This window comes from Lissotriton helveticus, chromosome 9 (assembly GCF_964261635.1).
Source record: "Lissotriton helveticus chromosome 9, aLisHel1.1, whole genome shotgun sequence".
Lineage (NCBI taxonomy): Eukaryota > Metazoa > Chordata > Amphibia > Caudata > Salamandridae > Lissotriton > Lissotriton helveticus.
The window spans coordinates 590,242,386-590,267,308 of record NC_136070.1 but is presented as its reverse complement, the minus strand read 5'-3'; the positions used below and the strand labels follow the sequence as shown (position 1 = coordinate 590,267,308).

At 47.5% G+C, this 24,923-nt stretch overlaps 1 protein-coding gene across 1 annotated transcript in view; it reads left to right on the top strand.

Moving 5' to 3' along the window:
* POLR2G (RNA polymerase II subunit G) overlaps window positions 1–24,923 on the top strand; it is a 50,674-nt gene that overhangs the window by 6,103 nt on the left and 19,648 nt on the right. The window contains exons 2-5 of the mRNA XM_078660578.1: window positions 6,128–6,237; window positions 6,910–7,069; window positions 17,298–17,348; window positions 20,400–20,465. Of these exons, the coding sequence (XP_078516704.1) occupies window positions 6,128–6,237; window positions 6,910–7,069; window positions 17,298–17,348; window positions 20,400–20,465 (387 nt within the window). The remainder of the gene's footprint in view (window positions 1–6,127; window positions 6,238–6,909; window positions 7,070–17,297; window positions 17,349–20,399; window positions 20,466–24,923) is intronic.

Here is a 24,923-nt window from a genome sequence, read left to right as displayed (position 1 = left end):
CACCAGCAGGCCAAGGGTGTGGGGTGAGGGCGGTGCGTTGTGTGACTTACGAGCGGTGCCCTCGAACCATGGTGCAAGTAGCGGCGGCGATTTTGGTGGGAAGTGGCGGCTTCAAGCAGGCCAAGGTGTCCTCGTGAAGCAAGGCAGTGTGGAGTGCGGTGCCCACAGGTCGCGGTGCGAGCAGCGGCGGCGTCAACAGGCGTCGTCGGTGGGACCAGGGTCGCGTTGAGGTGGTGCTCTCTGCAGTGCCAAAGCTTCAGCGTGAAGCGAGGAGTTGCAGAGTGTGGTGCGAGCAGCGGCTCTGAGGCGGCATCAACAGGCGTCGTCGGTGAGACCAAGGTCGCGTTGCGGCGGTGCTCTCTGCGGTTCCAAAGCTTCGACGTGAAGAGAGGCAGTGCGGTGCCTACAGGTCACGCTGCGAGCAGCGGCTCATTGGTGGCGTCAACAGGCATCGTCGGTGAGACCAGGTTCTCGGTGCTCTCTGCGGTACCAAAGCTTTGGCGTGAAGCGAGGGAGTGCAGTGCCCCCAGGTCGTGGTGCAAGCAGCGGCTCGGTGGCGGCGTCAACAGGTGTCATTGGTGAGACCACGGTGGCGGTGCCCTCTGTGGTGCCTTTAGGACACGGAGTTGGCAGCGGCGTTGTAGACGTCGTTGCGTTGCTTTTCCTCTGTTTGCGGCACAAAACACACAGTCCCCAGTGCTGCGGGCAGAAGAGCTTGAAGTCTTTGTTGTTCCTGAGGCTTCGTGAACAGGGGGCAAGCTCTACCTCAAGCCCTTGGAGAGACTCACACATTGGATTGCAGAAAGTCCAGTCCAGGCCTTTCACTGCCCAGGACAGAAGACGCCACTGCAGGTCAGCCCAGCAAAGCACCCAGCAAAGCAGTCGTTCCTTTTCGCAGCTTCTCCCTCTTGGCAGTCTTCTTGTTCCAGATGAGTTCTAAAGTTCAGGGGTCTGGGACCCAGTATTTATGTCCAAAAATCCTTTGATCTTTCAGGCAGAGGGTGTCTGTGCCCAGTCAGTTGGGCCTTCTCTGGTGTGAATTCCTGGCAGGAGGTGGAGACTGCATTTGTCAGAAGCGGGCCAGGCCCTTTGAGGTGCAAGGAAATCTCCTCCCCCTTCCCCCATCGTAGCCTGAGTCTATTCAGCCCTTTCCTGACCTACCTAGTCCATCTGGAGCCCCTCCGGCCCCCCAGCCTTCTGTCATCCAAAACCCAGACAGGCAAGCCACATTCCAGCAGAGGCACACAGGAGGACTGAGCAAGAAAATACCCACTTTCTAAAAGTGGTATTTTCAAACGCAGAATGTAAAAATCCCCGTCACTAAAAGATGCATCTTTAGCTTCTGAGTTCAGGCATACAAAATTTTATTTTCTTACCGAATTCCAGTCAATCAATCAGGAGTTTGTTAAAGCGCGACTACTCACCCGTAAGGGTCTCAAGGCACTAGGGGTGGGGGGGGGTGTGCAGGTTCCATTCCATCAAGGAGGGGGGTCTGTCGAAGAGCCAGGTTTTGAGGTTTCTTGCAAAGATGGGGAGCGATGTTGTCTGTCTGAGGTGGAGCGGAAGGGCGTTCCATGCTTTGGCCGTGAGGAAGGAGAAGGAGCGGCCTCCCGATCTGGTCTTTCTGGTGCGGGGGACCACGGCGTAGGAGAGCTGGGCTGATCGTAGGGGTGCGTGGAATTTGAGCCGGCTGTTCAGGTATGCTGGTCCGGTGCCGTGGAGGGCCTTGTGTGCGTGGGTGAGCATCTTAAAGGTGATTCTCGCCTCGACGGGGAGCCAGTGGAGTGTGCGAAGGTGCTGGGAGATGTGGCAGTGTTTTGGCAGGTTGAGGACCAGTCTTGCGGCGGCGTTCTGGATGTTCTGTAGCTTGCGGATGAGGTTTTTGTTTATTCCGGCGTAGAGTGCGTTGCCGTAGTCGAGTCTGCTGGTGACCAGGGCGTGAGTGACTGTCTTTCGGTGTTCGAGGGGGATCCATTTGAAGGTCTTACGAAGGAGGCGGAGGGTGTGGAAGCAGGAAGATGAGACAGAGTTGATCTGGCGGTCCATTTTGAGCTCGGAGTCCAGGATGATTCCCAGGTTGCGTGCGTGGTCTGTGGGGGTTGGCGGGTTTCCGAGGGCGGTGGGCCACCAGGTGTTGCTCCAGGCGTCGGGGTTTGGGCCCATGATGAGTACTTCTGTTTTGTTGGTGTTTAGTTGTAGGCAGCTGTTTTTCATCCATTTGGCGACGGCTTCCATGCCTTCTCGAAAGTTGCGTCTGGCGGTGTTGGGCTCGTTGGATAGGGAGAGGATGAGCTGGGTGTCGTCTGCGTATGACACGATGTTGAGTCCGTAGGTTCTGACGATGGGGGCAAGTGGAGCCATGTAGACGTTGAAGAGCGTTGGGCTGAGGGAGGAGCCCTGGGGGACTCCGCAGGTGGTAGGTGTGGGGTCTGAGAGGAAAGGGGGGAGTCTGACCCGTTGCATCCTGCCGGAGAGGAAGGAGCAGATCCAGTCGAGGGCCTTGTCCTGGATTCCTGCGTCGTAGACTCTGCGTATTAGGGTGCGGTGGGAGACTGTGTCGAACGCCGCTGATAGGTCTAGGAGGATGGGGGCTACTGTTTCTCCTTTGTCCAGTAGGGTGCGGATGTCGTCTGTTGCGGCGAGGAGGGCGGTTTCCGTACTGTGTTTTTTTCTGAAGCCGGATTGGGAGGAGTCGAGGATGTTGTGTTCTTCAATGAATGTGGCGAGTTGGCTGATGATGGCTTTCTCGATGACTTTCGCTGGGAAAGGGAGCGAGGCGGTCGCCAGGGAGTGGTTGATGGTGTGGCGGAGCATGGGTGCGATGGTGTCGGCGGCTCTGTTGAAGATGTGGTGGGGGCAGGGGTCCGTGGGGGCCCCTGATTGGATTGACTTCATTGTCTTCAGTGTGTCTTCGGTGGTGAGGGCTGTCCAGTCATCAATCGCTGGTTTCCGGGTGTCGGGGGTGGTTGGTGAGGGTTCAGTGTGTTGGTTGTCTTCTTCGAAGTTGTCGTAGATGCTCTTGATTTTGTGGTGGAAAAAGGTGCTGAGTTTGTCGCAGAGGTCTTGTGAGGGAGAGATGTCGGTAGACTCGCTGGTGGGTTGGGCGAACTCCTTGATTATGCTGAAGAGTTCCTTGCTGTTGTGTGCGTGGGTGGAGATTCTGGCTTCAATCGCTTTTTTCCTCGTTTCTCTGATGAGTTGATGGTGGGCGTTGGTGGCGGCTCTGAAGTTGTTGTGGGCTTCTGTGTATTTGGTGTTTCTCCAGGCCTTTTCGAGGCGGCGGCATGTGCGCCTGGACTCTCGAAGTTCGGTGGTAAACCATCTGGCTTTCTTGGCACGGGTATTGTTGTTTTTCTTGAGGGGGGCTATGGTGTTGGTGCTGCCCGAGATCCATCTATGCAGGGTTCGGGCTGCGGTGTTGGGGTCGTCGTTTTCCGCGATGGTTGGGGTGGAGTTGTTGAGTGAGGAGGTGAGCTGGTCGTCGGTGATTTTGGTCCAGTTTCTTTGTGGAAGCAGGTGCTGGTGTCTGTGGATGGTGGGTGTTCTGAAGGTGAAGTGGACGCAACGATGGTCGGTACATGGGAGTTAGGTGGTGTGGCTGAAGGTGATGGAGTTTCCTGTAGTGAAGAGGGGGTAGAGGGTGTGTCCTGCTGAGTGCGTGGGCTCGGTCACGATCTGGCAGAGTCCAATGTTATGGAGGTTGTCCAGGAGGCATGTGATGTTGGGGTCCAGTTGATTGTCGAGGTGGAAGTTGAGGTCTCCCAGCAGGGTGTAGTTGGTGGATGCGATGGCCTGCGGGGAGATAATGTCCGTGATGGAGTTGGCGAAGGGTCCGCGGGGTCGATAGATGAGGGTTCCTCGGAGGGCGGCGGTGGGGCTGGCCAGTATCTTGAAGTGAAGATGTTCCATCAGTTCTGTGGACTCATCAGGGAGTGTGCTCAGGCGGAGGCTGGATTTGTGGACGATGGCGATTCCTCCTCCTGGGTGGGTGGGGCGGTCCTTCCTGGAGATCTTGTATCCTTGGGGGATGGCGATGGCGATGTCCGGTCCCGAGGTGGTGTTGGTCCAGGTTTCGGTGAAGAATGCTACGTCCGGGGTGGTGCTGTCGAGGAGGTCCCAGATTTCTGTGGCGTGTTTGTGGAGGGATCGGACGTTGAGGAGGATGCATTGCAGGGTCTTCGGTTCGGTTGTGTTCTTGTGGGCGGTTTGTGCTGGATCCGTGTTCTTGGCGGTGCTGCAGGTGTGCCGGCAGCAGTGACAGCTGAAGGGTCCATGGGTGTCGGCTGGTGATGCTAGCTTGCACTTGTTGTTGCAGCCTGGGTTGAGTGCGTGGAGTGCTGCTGGGTCGTAGCGATGGCGGGGCGGAGGTCCAGGGTTCCTGGTGCTAGTCGCGGACGGGTCGCGGACGGGCGCAGACGTGCTTGCCTTTGACGCGCCTTCGGTGCACCAGCGCCGCGCCCACAGCCGCGCAGTGGCTGCCATTAAGTAGGGGTTGGGGAGGGCAGGACAGCTGGGAGGCGGGAGCGGGGAGGGGAGCTGGATTGGGCCGGTCGCGCTGGGGGGGGGGGGGGCGGGGGCAGCAGCGGCGGGGAAAGGTAAAGGGAGGAAAGAAGGGATAAAGAAAAAAGGGAAAATAAGCAGAAATAAGGCACAAAAGAGCAGAGATGCAGAAAGGTGAAAGATAGAAAGGGTAGAAAAACGAGTGAAGGAGCAGAGTGAGAGAAAGGAGATAGAGGTCCACTGGACCACCAGGGATGAGGCGCAGGGAAACCTGCGGGTGGATGAGGGCCTCGATCACCAACACTCAAGAGTGCAGGGGCAGGGGCACCTCACTTAATGGTGGAGCTGCGAGGGTGGGAGAGCAATTTCACTGACAATGAGTCAGTGGTCTTGTGAATTCCCTGTCTCAGTTATGTTTATAAGATGTTCTAAACAAACCTCCCATTCTATCCTATGGGGAACTGGTAGCCTTGCATTAGTGAAAAACGAAATTGGCTGTAATTCACTATTAGGACATGCCACACACACACCAGGGCATGTCCTACCTTTAACATACATTGCACCCTGCCCACAGGGGTACCTTGGGCCTATCTTAGGGATGTCTAACATGTAAGAAAAGGGAAGGTTAGGGACAGGCCAGTTACAAACTGCGCGCAGACTCTATAATGGCAGGTCTGAATTACCATTTTCAGGGCTACTCACGGGGGGGGCTCAACCAGTGCTGCAGGCCCCCGGGTAGCATTTGATTCACCGGCCCTGGCACACGCAGTGCACTTTACTAGCGGCTAAAAGGTAAATCAAATATCCAATCATGGAAACACCAATCCATAACACAATTTACACAGAGAGCATATGCACTTTAGCGCTGATTAGCCGTGGTAAAGTGCCCAGAGTCCTAAAACCAACAAACACAGGTTAGGAAAAAATAGGAGGAAAAAGCAAAAAGTTTGGGTATAACCCTGCAAAAAGGACCATTTCCAACAAAGCATCTCAGTGCTTATTGGCGCCTTGGAAAAACAAATGGAATGCTAAAAAGACACCCAAACAATGGAAGCAGCAACAGTTGAGCTAAGATGCACTGAGAAGACAAGAAAAAAAAAACCTGCCGGAGACGCTCTTCCCGAGTCTGTTCTCAGCCTAGAGGCTGGTGTGACCTGCTTGTAACGCCGGTAACGTCCATATGATACGCCCTGTTTTGAACAGGAGCTAAAGATACTTCAAGGGCTGCCCCACACGGGTTGCCATTGTTTCTCCTTGTGGTAAAAGTAGGTAAGTTTAACGCCTAGTATAACTGGATTTCAAGTGGCGCCTTGACCTACAGACCCCGAGTCCCCAATGGAACCATCTTGTGAGTATTGCCTCCTCCTAAGAACGAATGCTAGCTGATAAAACTCTACAAATACTACCCATCACTTGTCAAATTAACTAGCTCAACCATCTCCGGAGTTGGGCATAACAGGCATGCAGCACAACCAGAACATTTTTTCAAAAGGAACAGGGGAAAAAGAACTATGATCAAATTATGGCTTTCAAAATACATGGAAATATATGATTTTTATTCAAGGGAGGTTATCTTTGGGATAAACTGAAAGCAAATTATTCATATTCTTTTGTTTGTGTCTCTCAGATCTCCCTGGAGCATGAGATTCTACTGCATCCCCGATACTTCGGGCCCAACCTTCTTAACACCGTCAAGCAGAAGCTATTCACGGAAGTGGAGGGAACCTGCACCGGCAAGTGAGTGAAGGGTGATTTGAGGTGGGGAAAGTTTCTTGGAGAAAAGACCAGCGAGTGAGTGGTGGAGAGAAGTAGTTGGAGGGGAAGGCAGATTTGAGGTTGATATCAGAAGAGCAAGGTGGTGCAAGTGAAGCAAATTGAGCGAGAGACTGAGATGGAAAGGGAATGGTACGCTGAGAGGATTCAGAAGGACTTGAACTTGAGAGGGCAGATCATAGTAATGAGAGGGAGAAGATATGTTAATGTTATTGAAATTTCTAAAGCGCAAACTGTTACCCAAGGGTGTCCTGGCGCTGAAACCAAATGTCCTACAGATGCCTAAGCACGGGAGTGAGTTGATATTTAATTAAACTGGAAAAGCCAAGTCTTCTGGGCCCTCCTGAAATCCAGATGATTAGTTATGCACTTAAGATGAAGCGGTAGGTCATTCAGTGCCTTGGAAGCTCCAACAACAAAACGTCCCCCCCCCCCATGGCAGGCCTAATGTATGTAGGTTAATTTGGAAGGCTCAAATATGAGAGTTGTGACGTCTTTGTGGGTGAGATGGCAGCAGGCCTTGATGAAACTGGACTGGAGAGGGAAGATGGCATTAGGGGAGGTGTGAAAGGCAGAGATAAGAATGTCATGGAAGGCATAAACCTACTTTAATCTGCCCCTTTCTCTCTCTCACAGGTACGGATTTGTGATTGCAGTTACCACCATCGATAACATTGGGGCAGGGGTGATCCAGCCGGGGCGTGGATTTGTGCTGTACCCTGTGAAATACAAGGCCATTGTTTTCAGGCCCTTTAAGGGTGAGGTGGTGGATGCTGTTGTCACCCAAGTCAACAAGGTAAAGGAATGCGTTTGGCATAGCTGTGGTGTAACTGGTACTATTTCTAGTAGTTAGGCTCTGTCACTTTGTGGGACAAATTGGGGAGTAAATCTTGCTGCAAACCTTCAGGTATGGGATTCTGAATGGTGATGTTATGTCACATCTTTGTGAATACAGTTCCCCTTTTAGCATGGCCTGGAACTGATATACAGACAAGTATACATAACTATTCTCCATGGGTACTTGTTGATAAAAAGAAATTTCCACTCATGGGTGGATACTGCATGATTTTCATGTACGCATATTTCCACCTCCTCCTTCCAGATCTTAGCATTGTCTGCAGGGCTGTATGGACCATCTTTGCAATTGCTTAACAATGGACAACAAAGTAGATAACTGAAACTTGTACATCTAGGTGTGGCTGCAAATGACAGTGATGCTGCAGCGGTCTTGCCTAGTCCCCTTGACACTTTGACTGAAATAAATATTGGCCATTCTCTTGAAGCAGTGTCTTCATCTTTAGCAGGCAGTAGAACAAGCGAAAATCCATTTATCCTACACTTTGTATGGGACCAAGAGAGAGGTCTGTCTGTGAAACATTCCAGTTTACTGCACCATGCTGGGAAGGAAGGCATAAAGTATGTAAGAAATGTGATTATTATTTGGGGTGGGCGACTTGAGAAGTAATCACAGCTCTAGTCGGGCTGAACCCTTAAAGTTACTGAATGAAAGTGAGCTCAACCCCTGGTACCTATGGCATGGAGCAAACAGGTTTTTAAATTAGGGCATTGTGCAAAGTATTTATGCAGTACCAAAACAGTAATAAAGTGAAATACAAAACAATGAAAATCCCAACCTGAATTAGAAAAATAGATCAAAATGTAATAACCAAAATGACTCCAACGTGACAAAAATGCAAAAAGGGGAACCAGAGATATGACTTTTTAAGTTTTTATGTAGAAATGGGGGCAAGAAACACGAAGTGCCAATGATAGCTTATGGTTGCGGTAGACCAGGAACTATGCACAGTTTGGGGCTGACCGCAATGGAGCCCTAATTGGCTACACCAACTAGGTTTATCCTGATCAACGATTTTACCTTTTAAGTCTTGTAAACCACAGTAGTACACTTAGGGTTTCCCTGGACCACAGAGGAGGCACATAGAGACTCAAAGGGTGTCAGGCAAAGTCCAACATCAGGGTCTGATTGCCACTGGTTAGCTGTATATTTACAGGAAAAGGCCTCTTGCAGTTTGTTGTCTCCTTATTGCCACACAGGAGGTCAGCCAACTGACCCTTGGAGGCCACGTTTTTGTCTTGGGTAAAAGAGGGAGAAGGTCCTGTCCTTCAGGGCTTCTCTCAGGTCACAGACAACAGGTTCTAGAAGTTATTTTCTTTCATTTTGATTCCAAATATGACTTCGCCATTGACCTGGATTTTTAATAACTATTAAAACAAGTTGGGAATGGGACTAGCTAGAAAAATAATTACGCAAGATACAATATTAGTATTTTAATTTGTACTCTTGTTTTCTACATGGAACACAGTGAAAATAGCTTTCTTGGCCTTGTCACTGTAGAGACGCGGTCACATTAATTTTCTACATGTCCCACCTTTAAGTACTATTCACCCACCCCTTTGAAAATATTCTAGCCTAGTGGCAAGTAAATGCTATATAGGAAGCTGGCTCTGTATATTTTGCCACTAGGTGGTAATACTGTGCACAGAGTCCAGTGGTTCCCCAAAAGAGTACAGGGCTCAATGCGAAACCCAAAGTGCTCTATTAGTGGTAGTGTGGGTGAGCAGCCTTAGGCCTAACACAGAGGACATTTATGACACACACATGATCAATAATGGACACACGACTCAAGAAGGAGATCCAGTCCCATTTTATAAAATTATACTTTGTACTTTATTTTAAGACCAAGGTCTTTGTAATCAGGTAAGTACGTTTGTTAATTAAAAATACTTTTCACTTTGAAAAATCGACACTTAGAAACGCTCTTCACAGAGTCCAATGGGGGAAAACAATATTGTGGTTAAACAGGTAAGTATTTAACATACAATCTCAGTCTCCGGAGCCAAATGTCATCAAGGGACAGAGGTTGGCTAAGTACTAAAACTGCACCACCAGCGGCACAGGGGCGACTGGGTGCAGAGGTCAAAATTGGAGTTCGACCCAGTGCTTTCCAATATAGACAGGGGGCGCCTGGACCCACACTGCATGCAGGTAAGTAAATTGATTGCAGGGGCCAGGCTTTGGGGGTGAGCACAAGCACAGGGGCCCACAAAGCAGCACTAAACATACAGCACCAGCAGTACTGGGGTGACTGGATACAGGGTGCAAATTCGACATCGAGCGCCCAACGAGGATTGTTTGGTCGGCAAAGAAGCGGCAGGCGTGGCACTAGAGTTTGCATGTGGAAGACCAACAACATTAGAGGTAAGTTGGGATGTAGGGGGGTCGAAGGGGCACCCTCGGTTATTTCTCACTAAGGCCCAGGGGCTTCGGGTGCCTTTCGATGTCTGAGTCTTCCTACCGGAGCTGGTCCCGGTCGGCGGTGGGGAGGTCTCTGGATTCACACTGCAGGAGAGATCAGCCCACACTGGACACAAGCTCAGGATTGCCGTGGAGATCTCACTGCCAGGTAAGCCACTCGGGCCGTGGGTGTCGGGTGCAGAGTGGGCAGGAGACGTGGATCCACCAGGATCCGGAGCCTTTGGAGTTGCTTTCTTCTAGACAGGTCCTCTGTCCTAGGGAGATTGAAGTCTTTATTGAAGACAGCAGCTTTCCCTGGGGATTTGGAGATCGTTGCAAGACAGGCCGCAGGGTCATTAAAGCTGGAGACAGGGCTGTGGCCCAGGCAGTTGTCTTCTGGCTTCTGCTGCAGGGTGTCTTCTTTCTTCTTAGGTCGTCGCAGAGCTGAGGGCCAGGTCTGTGGAGCCACCCAAATACTAAATTTAGGATGCGTTTTAGGGGAGTAGCAGGTAGGGCCAATGGGCACCTTACATGGGATGACAACACCCTCTATTATGCCACACTCCTATGGGAGGAGACATAGACCTAGCCCTGATTGGAGGAGTCCCCCCATCTTCACCTCACTTCCCCTCACCTTAGGGGTGGGGGTTGGCAGAGGTGGGCACACCTATTTTTCGAATTTTCCTGCCAAAAGTGGGGGTGTAAACCAGGGGCTGCCATCTGCTGCTAGCAACAGAGGCTGGGGGTCACATTACAAAGGCAGCAGGTTTTTTAAGCTTCCCTCTTCGAGCACTGGCCCATCCCGGGGGAGGCGGCATGCCACCTCTGCCCAGGATGTGCATTGTTTCTGGACTCCGAGAGCCGGGGCGTTTAGAGACCACACCACGGTTGGTAGGGATTCAGGGGGCACCTCTGAGGTGCCCACTGGGTACAAGGTACAATAAATTCCACACTGGCATAAGTGTGGATTTATTTAAAGGAGTAGTTTGGTACCAAACACTCAGATATTCAATAAAGCCATCATGGTGCTGTGAAACTCGAGTTGACCAGTACTCTCTATGGCTTCACTGGCACAATTTTGGGAAATGGTGCCCAATATTGTTTGGGCATATCGGTTCATGCAGATATGCCATCACCTGGAGTATAGCGCACCCTGCCTTAGGGCTGTGAGACCTGCTAGAGGAGTGATTTACCTAGACTGTCAGGTAGTGCTAGCTGGCATGGCACTGAGGCAGGGTGCCATGTCGACTTAGTCATTTTCTCCCTCACAGGGGCATGCATGCTGTAGGGGCAGTGACATTTTCCCAGTGATATTGGTGGGGGGGGTTGGGGGGCGGGGGGTGTGGGGGGGGTGCCCAAGGTGGGGGGCTAAAAATGCAAAATGGCACTTTCTCACATGCTGGGAATGGGATTTTTTTTCTCTTTCTGTACGGATAACTATGCAACTGCTAGCAAAACTGCTTCCGATTTAAATAGAAATCTCTGTTACAGGTGAGGGTCAAACCATGAGTGAGTGAGCACTTTGGTTGTTTAAGTTGGGCAAACCTGCCTTCTGTGCTTGTTATGGTAAGGCTGGATGACTAGCAGATCGGACGTACAGACAGTGATGGGCTGGAAAACACTATAGGATCCAAATGCCTTCTGGAGGTTGTTGGTCCCGCCGTTAGAGATCCTGGAACATCCACTCATAAGGAGGGCCAGTGTAAACAGATTGACCTGGAATCCTTGGGCACAATTGAATAAAACACTCACAACCGGATGTTTTAATTGGAATGATGGTATCCCTAGAGTAAATGGTAGAACCATTTCCCTACAAGGACCATTCATGCCTGTAGGATACTCGCCATAGATACTTGGGTATTTGTTTGAAGATTCTAAAAGAAGAGGCACATTAAAGTTGTCTTGATGAGGGTGGCCATTACTCTGCGAACACACCGAAACCTGTCGACGCTTGGGATAAACTAAATCCAGTGTACAGCCAGTCATTGTGATAAAAACACTTAGACTGCATACATATCTGGCATTTGAGACTTTTTTGTTTAACCTGGATTAGTCCATGAATCACTAATAAGTATACTGTCGTAATTGCTGTCTGTCACTTTCTCTCTCTTCTTCTTTTGTTTTATCTTTCTTTTAGACTATACACTTTTAATTGTTTTTAATACGCGGCTATAGTGTATGTACTATTTGTAGGATTTATGTATGTTATATAATATTTGTTTTTGATACATGATGATTTTTTGCATCTCCCTCCTGATTAATAAGCTGTTTATGTAACACATAAAATTGTATAATGGAATATATGTTTTATATAATATGAAGATTTATTAATTCTTTATAATGAACACATTTTTATTAGTTCGAACATTTTAAAAATAAAATATAAGGGGGAGGAGCCTAGCTCGCGACCGAGATGGCCGCGTTTTAGCTCGGCTCCGTTCAACCGCCTGTTTTCTTCGATTATCCTGTATTTCTCCTGCCCCGGGAAGCCCTCCTTGCTGTGTTTCGGTATTGCAGACACTTTGCGGACACTTACCCGTTGCTCCGGTGATCCTGGGTGCTGTCGATCCTGTGCGGTGGTCCCGCTCGGAGCCTCCGGGGCGGACTGGCCTGGACCTCCTTGCTGCGCCGGGACGTGACGGAGCGCGATGGTCGGCCCTTGCTGGCGCTGTGGATCTGGTTGCGGAGGCTGATGTGCGAATAGGCCGGCTGTGCCCGTTGGCGGACCCGACTGGCCTGGGCCTTGGGGTGCGGACGCTGCCTCCTGCGGGAGAGCCTCCTCATTTATCCGGCTTGGTCCCCCCTTTGTTCCCCGGCCCGGCCATTTTGGATTTTCCGCCCGGGCTCGGAGAACGGGGCCGGCGGCACGAGGGGGCCGACGAACATCCTTCTTCTGGTGGGTCTCCTTCCTGCCTTGGGGCGCCCTGCCGCAGTTCGGCTGACCTCCTTTTGCTTTGGTGTTGCTCCGGCCGGGGCCCCCGACGACCGAGGGCTTGCTGGGCTCCTAAGATGGCGGCCGACCCTGGGAGTCTCTGCCGGGCCTGGGCGAGCACTGGGGGCCCGCCACACGGCCCGGATGTCGGATCTTGTGAAGGGTTTCCTGCACTTCAAGTTGTCCTGGATGCACTATACTCCTGGCGGACTTCCGTGGCTGCGCCTGTTTCCCCTGTGGAGGCGGACCCACTTTTCGAATTACACGGGCCCCGTCGTCGGATTTGGCTTCCTCGTTGCAGGGTACGGCTGGTGTGCTCCTGGTCTCTGTGCCTCCGGCGGAGACCGCATCCTTGGGTTGGAGACTCTCCGACGCCCTTCGTCGTCCTGCTTTGTTGCCTCGGCCGCTGGTCTGCGGTCCGTTTGCATCCTGTCCAGGCCTCGATGATCCTTTCTGTTTCTCATCGCGTCGGCTCCCCGGCCGGGGCGCCTGTGCCGACCTAGCTGGGCTTGCCTCGTTGGACCTGTCCTTAGAACTGTGCCTGCGGTGCGAAGGTTGTACCGTAACTTTTTTGTATCCTCCGTATTTTCTTTCACGTTTCTTCTCAGGACTGCCGCTGGATTTACTCCTGAACCCTGTGTCCCTCGTCGTTTGGACTTTGTTTGTTTGGATGATTACAACTTTGGACAAAAGCGGACAGGGCTGAAATGACTTATTATATGCGGTAGTCTCGTTTCTGATTTATGACCGACATGTGCTGTTGTGATGTTGCGTAACTTCATGGGACTCCTGAAACTTATCCTAATATCGTTAACTTCCCGTGGGCTCTGCCTCTCCCCTTTTCACAGGTGGTGGGATGGTTGCAGATAATACTGTTTTTTCGCCCTCTCCCGTGTGTAATGTTCCCTCCTTTCCCTGGCCCTTCTCTTTTGCCTTTGTTTCTACCTTGTTTCTTTTTTCTATATTTCGGGTTCTATTTAGGGCGACAGGCACGCTGCTGGGGGGTTGGCCGTAGCCTTCTGCAGGGGTGTAGGGTGGGCTTGTGGGGTGGGTGGGGGGGTCTGTTGCTGTTTTTGGGGGGTCTTTTTCCTCCTTTTTTCTCCCTTTTTGGTTCTATGGCCCTTGTGTATCCCCTCTTTCGGGGCTCTGTCTCGTCGTCTGTCCCCCTGGTGTCTTTCTGGGGTATTTTTCCGGTATCACGATGATTGTGATTTGCTGGGTGTGTCTTCTTTATTTTTAATGTCTATTTTGTACCGGGTTTTTGTTTTCCTGTTTCGTCGCCCGGGGGCGGGTGTTTGGGTAAGAGTCCCTTCCTTTTCCTTCTTCCCCTTTCCCTTCCCCCCCCCCCCTTTTTGTGGGGTTCTCTTCTTTTATTGGGGGTACGTTTCGTATTGTTAGGTCTCGCCTGTCGATGCGCATGCGCATCGAGCAAGGCGAGAGTATTGCGAGTTATCCACTCTTTATCCACACTGCAAGGAATCGTGGCGATTCCTTGCAGTGCCCGTGACTTTTAAGGTCAATGCGCATGCGCATTAAGCTTATGCGCATGCGCATTGACCTTAAAAGTCACGGGCGCGTGCATGTCCGTCTTTGTTTACCCGCTCCGCCCCCTCCCGCCGTGTCGCCTTGCCTACTCTCTTCCACAGCCTCCCCCAGCTCCGCCCCCTCACTACTTGATTGCACGGCCGCTAGGCCGTGCCTCCCCTACTCTCCTCCCCCCTCCTCCACTCCAGGGCACTTTTCGGTTCTCTCTTGGCAAACAAAGTTCACTTCTTGCAAAGTTACGGACACACAATTTCAGCGATGTTCTCACTGTGGCCGCCAGAACTCAGTAACCGAACAGTTTTAAGATGCTCTTCAGCTCTTGCAACAAAAGACTAGACGACACGACCCTGGCAAGCACCGGAGGCGCATCGATTAAAATCAGACTGACAACAGCGTCTCGTTTGTAACAAACGGGGCTTCTAACAGCTGAAAGCGCCTTGACGAACAGGCAGACATTCAGCAAACACATCTGGTCCGGTTTTCGGACCCCAACGAATCATGCTCCCCGCGCGCAGCGCCCTGGAAAGGGACAGGTCGCACCAGGTATGTAGGAGAGTCTAAACTAAAAGCGAGTGCTAAGCAAAAATAAGACATTAAAATCGTAAATCGCACGTGCTCAGGTGATTTATTTCAGGGCTTGCATGCGCTTCTTAGAACAGGCTTCGGTCTCAGCCAGCGTCTTGGCAATCGTACTGTTTGTTGCAAAACATGGCAGCCACCCTGTGTTTTCTCTTGAGTCATGCCCCCTTCCACCTCCCCGGTTGCCATGCCAATGGATTCTCCCCCCATCCCCCCCGGGTGTTCAGGCAGCCAGCGAGTGCCAGTACATTCTGTGTTCGAGGCAAACATCACACACCTCTGTGGGTAGGGGGCATCCATGTGTGTGCGCGGGAGGGAGGGGGCGGTGCTGCACAATACAGACCGAACTTGGTCAACACCTGTCAAGGAGACCGCCCCCACGCAGCGTGCTGCATGTGGTGTCCTATGCAGGGGTGGTGGTTGGGCCAATGCAATGTCTTCCAAGGAGGGCGAAGCCTGATGCGTAATCAACACAGCCGAAGCACTCCACCAAAACAGTACGTACCCACCCAAAATAATGCAGATAAAAATGCTTTGTACTGGGGAGGGCATTTTATCTAGTCAACAGAAATACTTAATACACCGTTCTATACGGAGATGTGCTATAACGCCGATGCACCCCAGCCTCCCCACGTGCAAAACGTGTAATCCTGCGCAAAACACTGTTCTGCCTCAAGAACCAGAGGCAATGCAAGATCAGCAACTACCACTCAAGCAATACAAGCTTGACGGGACAATCACAGGATGTGCACTGCACTACACTTAACCGGTCAGAAACCCTCCAATGAAGGCAAGCCAGCAATCCCCTCGAGCGATCACTCAAGCCATCACTCAAGCCACCGACAAAAGCAGTGACCTGCAGGCCATGAGTCGAGCCTCGGCAAAGACTAGCCACCCTACCATCAGGGCCACAGTAATTAGGAGATGTGGCGTTTTCCGCATAATTATGGCATACAATCCTTCACTAGATACATATTTGGTAAAATCTGCAAATAAAATGTGTTTCCCAATCAAATAGATCAAAAGTTACTAAAAAAAGCATAGAGTGTTGCAGGTCCTTGCATTAAAAGCGGTCTGTATCTCTAGTAACAATACTATGAGTCTACCCAACTAGGCAGGCTTACTTTGTAGAATACAGGGTCAGTCTTAGTCCTCCAAATAACACCCCTAGAGGGGAGCGGCTGGGTTTTGCATCACTTTAACAGACCTACTCAACCACTTATCAATTCAGTTTTGATAGAATAAGCCACTATTAATCACATTAGAACGTTCACACCCTCACTCACCCTCACTCACCCTCACCCACCCTCACCCTCACTCACCCTCACTCACCCTCAACCCCTCACCCTCACACAGTGCAATAGGTCTCGGAGCATTTGAGTTAGAGCTTTTAGAAATGTTTATGGCTTTTTTTTTTAATTCTTTAGCATTGGCTACAGGAAACAAAAATGCTAAAGATTTACACAAAAACCCATAAACAATTCTAAAAGCACTAACTCTAATGCTGCGAGACCTATTGCATTTCCAATGCTTGTTTTTGTATTTGGGTCCTTTTCTGTGCTGTTCGGTGGGACGGGTGGTGGCTGCGGTGGGCGGGCATTGAACGATGTGTGCAGTGGCCTTTCCTCGTGTCCGTTGTTTTGACCGGTGCTTATTGGTATGCCTATTTCGTATTTGTTTCTCCTGTTTTTTTACGATCGCTGTGTTGCTGCCCGCCGCGGCCCCACCCCTCTGGTTTCTCTCTCGGCCCGCCATACTCCTGAACTCCCTAACCCGTCCTTTAAAAATAAGAAAACTACCTTTCTAATTCTTTTCTCCTGTGATTGCTCTAAGATGCTTGTTATTTCTCCTGTTTCTTTGCCTTTGTATACTGTGATACTCTGTGCATTGCTCCTGAAATTCTGCTCTGTGGTGGCCAGCCCGGTGGGTTGTAGGCCCGTATTTGTGAGCTCTCTCTGTACAATAAAGGTTTTCAAAAAAAAAAAAAAAAAATAAATAAATAAATAAAATATAGGGGGCATTCCATTATTAGTCAGTGGTTGTCTTGTGGCATTGCAAATATAGTTGTATGGGTTTTTTGTATGATTGACATGAATGGTTTGTGGTATATTTGGAGTGATTGGTTGAAGAATTATTTTATTTGGTTACCGAAAGGAATTTATCTTCTTCTTTGACTTAGCAACACCCTGTCCCTTTGGTACGTGGGGCATCTCTCTTTTTATTGGGTGATAATTTAAAACATTGCTCTGCAAGGATGTGAGGCATATGAGTTAGGATAAAGTAAAAGGTGAAGGCTCAAGTCTACGAAATACTTTCAAGTAAGAAAATAATTTAAGGCCAAGATTTTTACTTGGTACCAAATGTCCCACTCTTCAGAACAGCCCGGTGTGGTTTACAGTTCTTTTTTCTACTGGAATGTCATGTCCTAGATTTCGTCTTGAGGTTTACCTCCGTGTGGTGTTAATTTATCGATCATCACTGCATTTTACCTCCGGTGTCTTCACAAGCCCCATACCATCCCCCACAGTGTGGATTTCCCACTATCCTCTTTAGATTTAGTAACAAGTCACATCACATTTCTGTGGGGGGTGGGGGGGGCTATACGTTGGTTGATTGAATTAACTTGGTGGTTTCCCTAGAATGGGCATGTTGCTGGTTTTGCCTTCTCTGCTCTCTGACCTACAGTGGGTACCTTCTTTTCTCACCTTCCAGGTTGGGCTATTCACAGAGATTGGACCCATGTCTTGCTTCATTTCCCGACATGTGAGTATTGTATTTCATCTTCAAATGGGGTAGGTATATGGTGGGGACTGGCAAAGTAGTTGATGTGGCAAAAACTTGGCTGATGGGTTTTGGTTTGACTTTAGCAGTGCACTGTTGGAGCATACACACCATGGTATGTATGGGTCTATTTGCTTATTATGCCAGAAGGGGTATTAATCCCATTTGATATAAATCATAGGTAACTTGTAGCAGGTCAAACATGACCATCTTGAGAGAGAACCAAATTGTTGTTTTTGGGAGGACCTTGTGAAATAAACAGCCTTTACTCTCTGTTCCATCCTTCTCATGCAAAACATCGATGTGGCCTTTGCCACTAGTTCACTTGTACCTACTCCATTCTCTACAGTTATAGTGACCGCTGCAGCTGCCTTAAATATATTTGATTTATTCTTAGCCTACAGAGAGACTTGTTCACAAGTTAGGATTTTATTTTCAATGTCCTCATTTGCCTTGCTCACTTCCAGCTGGCCTCAAAGCTATCCCTCTGCCATAGCGTTCTGCACTTATGGGGAAGCTTGAGGCCTCCGCTTAAGAATAACAGAGACCGACTACCATGTCCTATCACCAAACGGCTGCAATCATTGGACCAAATCGAGAGACTAGCCCAATTCGTTCACATCCTGTTTGTATCTAGAAATTACACTCCATCACCCCTGCCCAGCCAGACAGTCAACATGGCCCAGTCAAGCCATTCTGCTTTGGAGGGGGGGAGCTGGTTGAATCCACTGCTTACAGATCTGTCTTTTCCCCAACATGATCAATCAAATAGAACAACAGTTTGCTGCCGTAGGCTTGTGGGTCTCCAGCTTCAAGCAACACCTCAAAGAAAACTAGTTCAGGGCTTGCCTGGATATTGATATGGAGAAGATTGTTCAGGAGCTTATTAATGTATTTCCAAAAGTCCTGGATTTTAGGACAGAGTACAAACATATTAATATCGTCGGCATTCCTTATGCCACACTTCTTTCAACATGCCTCTTCTGAGCCCTTCAATTTTGATAGTCTTTTGGGTGACCAAAAATCTCTGCGAAGGTAAAACAGATGGTTCTTCTGAGATATGCCGGTTTAACCAAAACATATAAAAGATCCAAAGATACTTGCCATAACTGGTCACAAGTTAGTCTTCTCATTGCTGAATTCTTTTAGCCTGGATTTGTGGAGTCCTACAAGGCCTTCTCCTTTCATTGTTAAATTCTACCCTAGATACAGAGTCCCTTTTAACCATCATCACTACAGTTGGATAACAATGTAAATCTATATTAACATGCATTATTCCCTGAGTTTGCGAGCCCCTCGCACCACTGTCTTAACAGTTGTCTAGTCACAAAGCAAAAGACAAAGTCAGCGAATGAGTTGCAGCTCAAATGTAGGCAAAAGCAAAGCCCTGCACTTCAGCCCACAAGATGTATTGTCATATTGAGCATTGATACTCTGTCCAAATATATTTTTGATTCTGCAACCGCTCCTGTTGAAACAGTGCAGATTCTGGGTGTTTTCGTAGACTGTAAATTAACATTTGTGTACATATAGTATTAGAAATTTGGCAGTAATCCAGGCAACTGTAATATAACATAACATTCCTGGAAAACAGCATATGAACATAGCAGTGTATCCCCCAAGTGAGCAGTGTGTAATCTATTCACAGTGTGTTAGTTCATAATCTCCTGGTCAGCCTTCGTTGTCCAAATAGGAACAAAGGAATGAAATTCCATCAATTATCTTATGGTTTATTTTTTTCTCACACTGCATATTCAATATCATTTAAAATATATTGTAAGTCATACAAAAATCTTTATAATTTGCTGCATAAATTTGTCACAGCCAGTGCTTTATCAGCATGAACCAGCTTGCAACCTTAGTAGGGTTGAGGAATGGCATAGTGGCATAGTGTAATACTTAGAATAGTGCTTGATTGACTGCTATTGCCATGTTTGATATGTGCTGTCCTACCTTATATCTATTGTAACATATCAGTCAGCAGTCTGATGGAGAAATCTTTGGGAAGAACAATGGTGCTTGTCATAAACCGCTACAGAACATTGGGTGAAACAAGTATTTTGATTGAGTTTTTTTATCTGCAACCAGTAAAGTTGATGTATTTAATCAAGGATATTGCTTTGAGTGCTACAGTCACCCTGTACGGGGTCCCTTGGTTGTATTAGAATAAGACCGATTATAGAAAACTGCAAAGACTTTGGCATTGATCAATGTCTGCTAGATAGAAAACAGCCATGTTGTAAGATATTCACTGAATATCGGAGAATTTTGTTCTAGGTGGAGGGCAATGGGAATCCAATCCACAAATGTGGCTGTGATCTATCTAGCCCAGCAGTTCTTAACCTTTTGACATTTGTGGAACCCCCATTGTAACATTACTCGAAGCAGGGGTCCCCGCTGAGTCCTTATTGGACTCCGGGGCACTCCCAGCCTGTGCAGTTTCTATGATTTGAACATCAAACAGATGCTCAAATATTGAAATATTTTGTTCAGTTCACAATCAAATATAGAAAATGTTTTCACATTTTCAATTTTACTTTTATTTTTATATACTTTATTCATTTTGATGACTTAATTTTGATATCCATGTTTTAACCCAGCTGGTTTTCCCCCTGACTAGGCCTCGCGGACCCCCGAAGTCCTAGATTCGAAGGCATCTTAGTTGCTCATGAGCAGAACAACTGTTCTTTGCCAGCTCACCAGACAGTGCCAGTAGGCCCTAAAAATAGCTCGATCTGATAAAATCTGACTTTCCATAGTGAGTGGGCAAGCAGATTTCTCAAGGCCTGTCACAGTTCTAGCCTCCTGGTAAGTGCACCCACACCATCACCTTGGTTTCCCCATTCCCTCACAAAAAAGACAAGTTGAAACAAAGACTAAAGCATTCTGAAATGTCATAAAAACCTATCTCAGAAGGAACACAATTCATTAGGTTATGTATCAATCTCTTTTTTGGATGGTTTCTGTAGTATTTTAGTACCATAAGGTAGGTGAAGTGTATTAATGTCCTTATTCATTCTTTTTTTTTCTTAGTCCATTCCTTCAGAGATGGAGTTTGATCCCAACTCAAACCCGCCATGCTACAAGACAACTGATGAGGTGAGAACTGATATGGGTGATTAAACAATGCACTCCATCATACTTTGTTCTGGAAGTTGGGTGCTATATTAATAAGTACTCCATACCTTGGTCTGGAAAGAACCAGTTATATGTTGGTGATTTCACAAAATGTTCATTATATACATCATCACTTTATTCATTTTCCATGCCATGCATATTTAATTGATCATTTTTCAATTTTATATTTCTGTTGTAGTCCACAAAAGTTTAAAGAAACTCCTTCAAATCATGTGCTTCTTTTAGTCTTCTCAGATTTATCAGCATTAAGTGTCTCTTAACCAACAAGGTTCAGGTTGTCTCAGTATTTTCCTCTTGGCAATGGCTTGCCAGCTTGTAATTTCACGTATCTGATTTGGATCATCTTAATCTTTCTGCAACAAAATGGATAGCCACCAAAGACTTGATATTCTGCTACAATATATTCAATTGAGGCTCATTTCATAAAATACAACTGAAATGCAAATGATTAGATCAAGGGAAAGGTGTATACGTGGATAGATATTTTTATTAAGGCAGCGGAAAAAGAGGAGCAAGGGTCCAGCATTAACGACTTTGAGTTCAGAAGTTATCATCCCTATTGGGGGAGGAAATATCCTGCAGACCTCCCACCAAAAAAGAATTTAGTTCAAAGAAACCATAGGAAGGAATTGGTCTTCATCGAGATGGAGGCGTTGGAAAGGCTTAATAATGATGTTCACAACTACTTGCTTTCTCCAGAAATGGAGAAATGTTATTTAGTTCAGAAATATATATTGGGGGTATTTTTTACATCCTAGAGGAAAGAATGGCTCACAGAAAAAGTAGGTAGGCAAAATTGAAACAAAATTGACCTCTTATCTACCCATGCAAAGCAATAGTTTTCTTGAAGGATCTAAAAGAAAAATCAAATGAAAAATGTTGACAGGTAAAGAAAATATTTTGGAAAGCATAGCACAAATATAATTAAATGTATGTACCAATGAAGATCTAGTCCTATAGGAAGCATATAAGAGCAGAATTGTGCCTCTAGAGGATGAAAACACATATTAGGATCAAGATGTAGGTGCAACATTGGAATATGTAGAACTAATTAACAAAACAATATCATAAGATCATGAACAAGGTTGAATAACAGATAATGGAAAAATAGTTCTTTACCTACTCCCAACTTGACATCAGTAATAGTCACCCCCTTCAGATACATAGTGTGTGGGGTGCTCTACAATTTTCAATCTATAATGGAGTTTGTGGACTATTCTTCAAAACCAGCAGTGGTGGACTCCTATGTCCAAGAGGCCACAAACCTGTAACTAAATAAAATGTATTTTAAAGAAAAGGAATAGGCTACGTTATACCGCAGATTTTTCAGACCCTAAGACTGATATTCCTCAGTGTTAAGGCTTAGGCTGCATAAGAACAGTATGGCTGAGACCTTTGGAGCAAAGAAAGTATTTTTACAATTCTTGATGGCTAAGCGCACATGCAACTACTTTCAGTGGCTAAGCAAATTTATAATTGAAATGAATGGACCATCATTTTTATATACAAGTGTTCTAAAAGATGAACATTTTAAGCAAAAGCAAATGTATTGATCATTTTGTAAATGAGATATATTGTCTTTGTGTTGTGTTTAAATATAAAATAGCTGTTAGAACAGAACATGACAAGTGTCACATGTATTAAAAAAACCTGCAGACCGGAACAATTTATTCTGTTGTTTCACTGACGGTGATACATGGCACATAAAATTGGATGAGATTTAAGTTAAAGTAAGCATAGATTAGAGCAAATGAATTATTCAAAAGTTAAGAAAAGAAACCGACTGTTTGCTTTATAGTTGAAACCAAAATTTCCCAACAAAGATAACTCATTGACCAAAAATCGGAATTGGAGGTTCTTTGACCCAGACTCTGAGTTGAAGATGATAGTAACATCTAGCCCAGTGATAGTGTAACCGGCGGGGTAGGGAAAGGCAGGAGACGGGTCTTGGTGATTGTTAAACCAGGCTTTATTTGGTGAAACAAAAGGTCTGTACAGGTTTTCCTGGACACGACTCTTCTCTGCGATCTGCTCCTCTCGCGCCGGCTCTTTCTTAGTACACCTTCCTCCCGTCGCCGAGTCGGGCTCCTCCTCCTTCTTCCGTCTTCTGGCTCCGTGGTGACCCAGGCTCCGCCGACGGGGAAGGCACAAGAGAGGGAGTATCAGTTACTCTTGACAGACCAACAGTCACGGGGAAAGGGGGTGAAGACCACCACGGTGCTCGGGGGGGGTTAATGGACGTGGATACCGGGCACTTAATAAGGGCTCACAGGGTACCTCTACCCGGTCTACCAACCCTACCCGCAATCCGGTTACGCACCTCGGTTAGCCACGCCGCTCCAGGGGAGTGGCTGGGCGATGCGTGGGGTCGTTGGCCTCCTGGCTCCTGAGTCACCGCGGCTCCTTCAGATTCCGGCCTCCCGACGCTCGCGGTTCTCCTCTTCCTCCAAGGGTCCTCCAGTCCCGACCTCCGTTGCCGCTCTCGCCTCCTCCTCCGCTGTTGCTCTCGCCTCCTCCTCCGTCACTCTCGCCTCCTCCTCCGTCACTCTCGCCTCCTCGTCTACGCTCTTGCTCCACGCCGCTCCTCTCCACTCACTGACCGCTCCTCCGGTGTAAAGACACACCTGTTCACTCTTACTGTCTTCTTTTAAGGCGTAGCCAGACTCCTCCTCTGCAACGCTCCCGCCAGACCACTTAAAGGGCCCGAGGCCCATCTCCTCCTCATCGCAACTATACCGCTCCTCCCGACAGTTCCACGCAGGGGTCGTTGACGGCTGTGGAAACAAGAGGGAGGGGTCACAGGTTACGGGCACACTCCGGGGCACAGGGGGCGGGGGCCACCCGTCCCGGTTACAGATAGCCTTTGAAAAAAGACCAAGTTCGAACTCTGCATTAATATAGAAAGACAATGCTTATTGACACAAATGAGAAGGACCTCAACATTCACACTTTTAAAGTGCGCAGATTGTACCTATGTGTTCAGAAGTGATACAATCAAACATTTACACTCTGGCAAAAAGATTAAAAGAACCTAATCTGTCACACTCAATACTGTTTGAATACTATATTATTTCCCTGCACGTTGTACTGCGTAGGCTTGACAGAAAGGGCTACTAATTTGAAATGGGCATCAGTCAAGCATAAGGCAAATAAAGCACATAATTAGCAAAAAATCAAATTTGTGAGGTTACAACTTTTCAAGCAATTGCCAATAAAAGATCACTAGGGAAAACCTCGGATTGCTGGATACAGAGACCTGTTTTGAATCCAAACTAAATGAGTGTTGTGATTTGGTGTGTTTCTTTTAAATCTTTATAGGACTAGAATAGAAAAAAAAGAAAATGGCAGTGACTAAACAAGGAAACATGACAAACTGATTACCAGAAAAAAATAGCCCAACTGCTTTACCCGTCATGGTAAAGGCATCGATAATGCAAAGGTTGCAGTTGCTCTCAAAAGTATAAAACTGACACTATGCGGTTTGGAGGAGGGGTGGGGGAGGTACCTAAGAAAGCAGGGTAGAAATAATGTCAGTTAAACAGACCCTATTGGGAGTAATTGGAAATCTTAGCATGTTTATATTTCAGAATTCTAATTTGTTGTATTCTCTGCTGATGACTGCACCAGAAGAACCGAAATGTAATACGTTTTTTGGAATACTGTTAAAATTGCATCACACAGAATTAATTTTGCTGAAGATGATCTTTTGAAAAGGTTTCTCAAAAAAAAATACTCAGAGAAATTACTTTATTGAACACAAGGAAAATCATATGTATGTAATTAAAATGAACCAATTAGATTTTTTTTCCACATGATGCTGTGCATAAAAGAAATGTGGACACATCGCCACATAAAATTAAGTGTTATGGGCGACCAAGAACCTTTGCAGAAAGAGTTTTAACAACTTTAGTCGCCCTGGCATTGTAGCGACCAGCACTTTGCATGCTGTTTTTTTGGGGGTTTTGTTTTTTTAGCATGTACCTGAAAGCTTAACCACATGCCAAGACCCAGACTGCAGCGTGGTGATAGCAAATGGTGACCGACTATATGAGGCAACAATGGTTGGCTAAGAAATGGGTGAGATGGAGGGCATTGAGGATATTGCATAAGATCCGCTGTGAAGCAGACTAAGGTGTAGAAAAGAAATGTGTATGAGCAATATTGAAACACATTTGAGGCTTGATCCAGAAACTCAAAAATGGAGCTTCTAGGGAGCATAGATGTTCCAAATCGGAGGATGATGATGAAGTTGGTGAGACAAGTGGGTCTTAGACGAGAGTCATTTTGGGCACAGTGCTGTATATTTGTGTATAGCCTTTGTCGAACACACATATCGAAGTTGTTTGACATAATAAACTAGTAGGGTGGGTGTGCCGATATAAGTGATTGGTACTGATTAAGGGCATTGGTTAAAACACA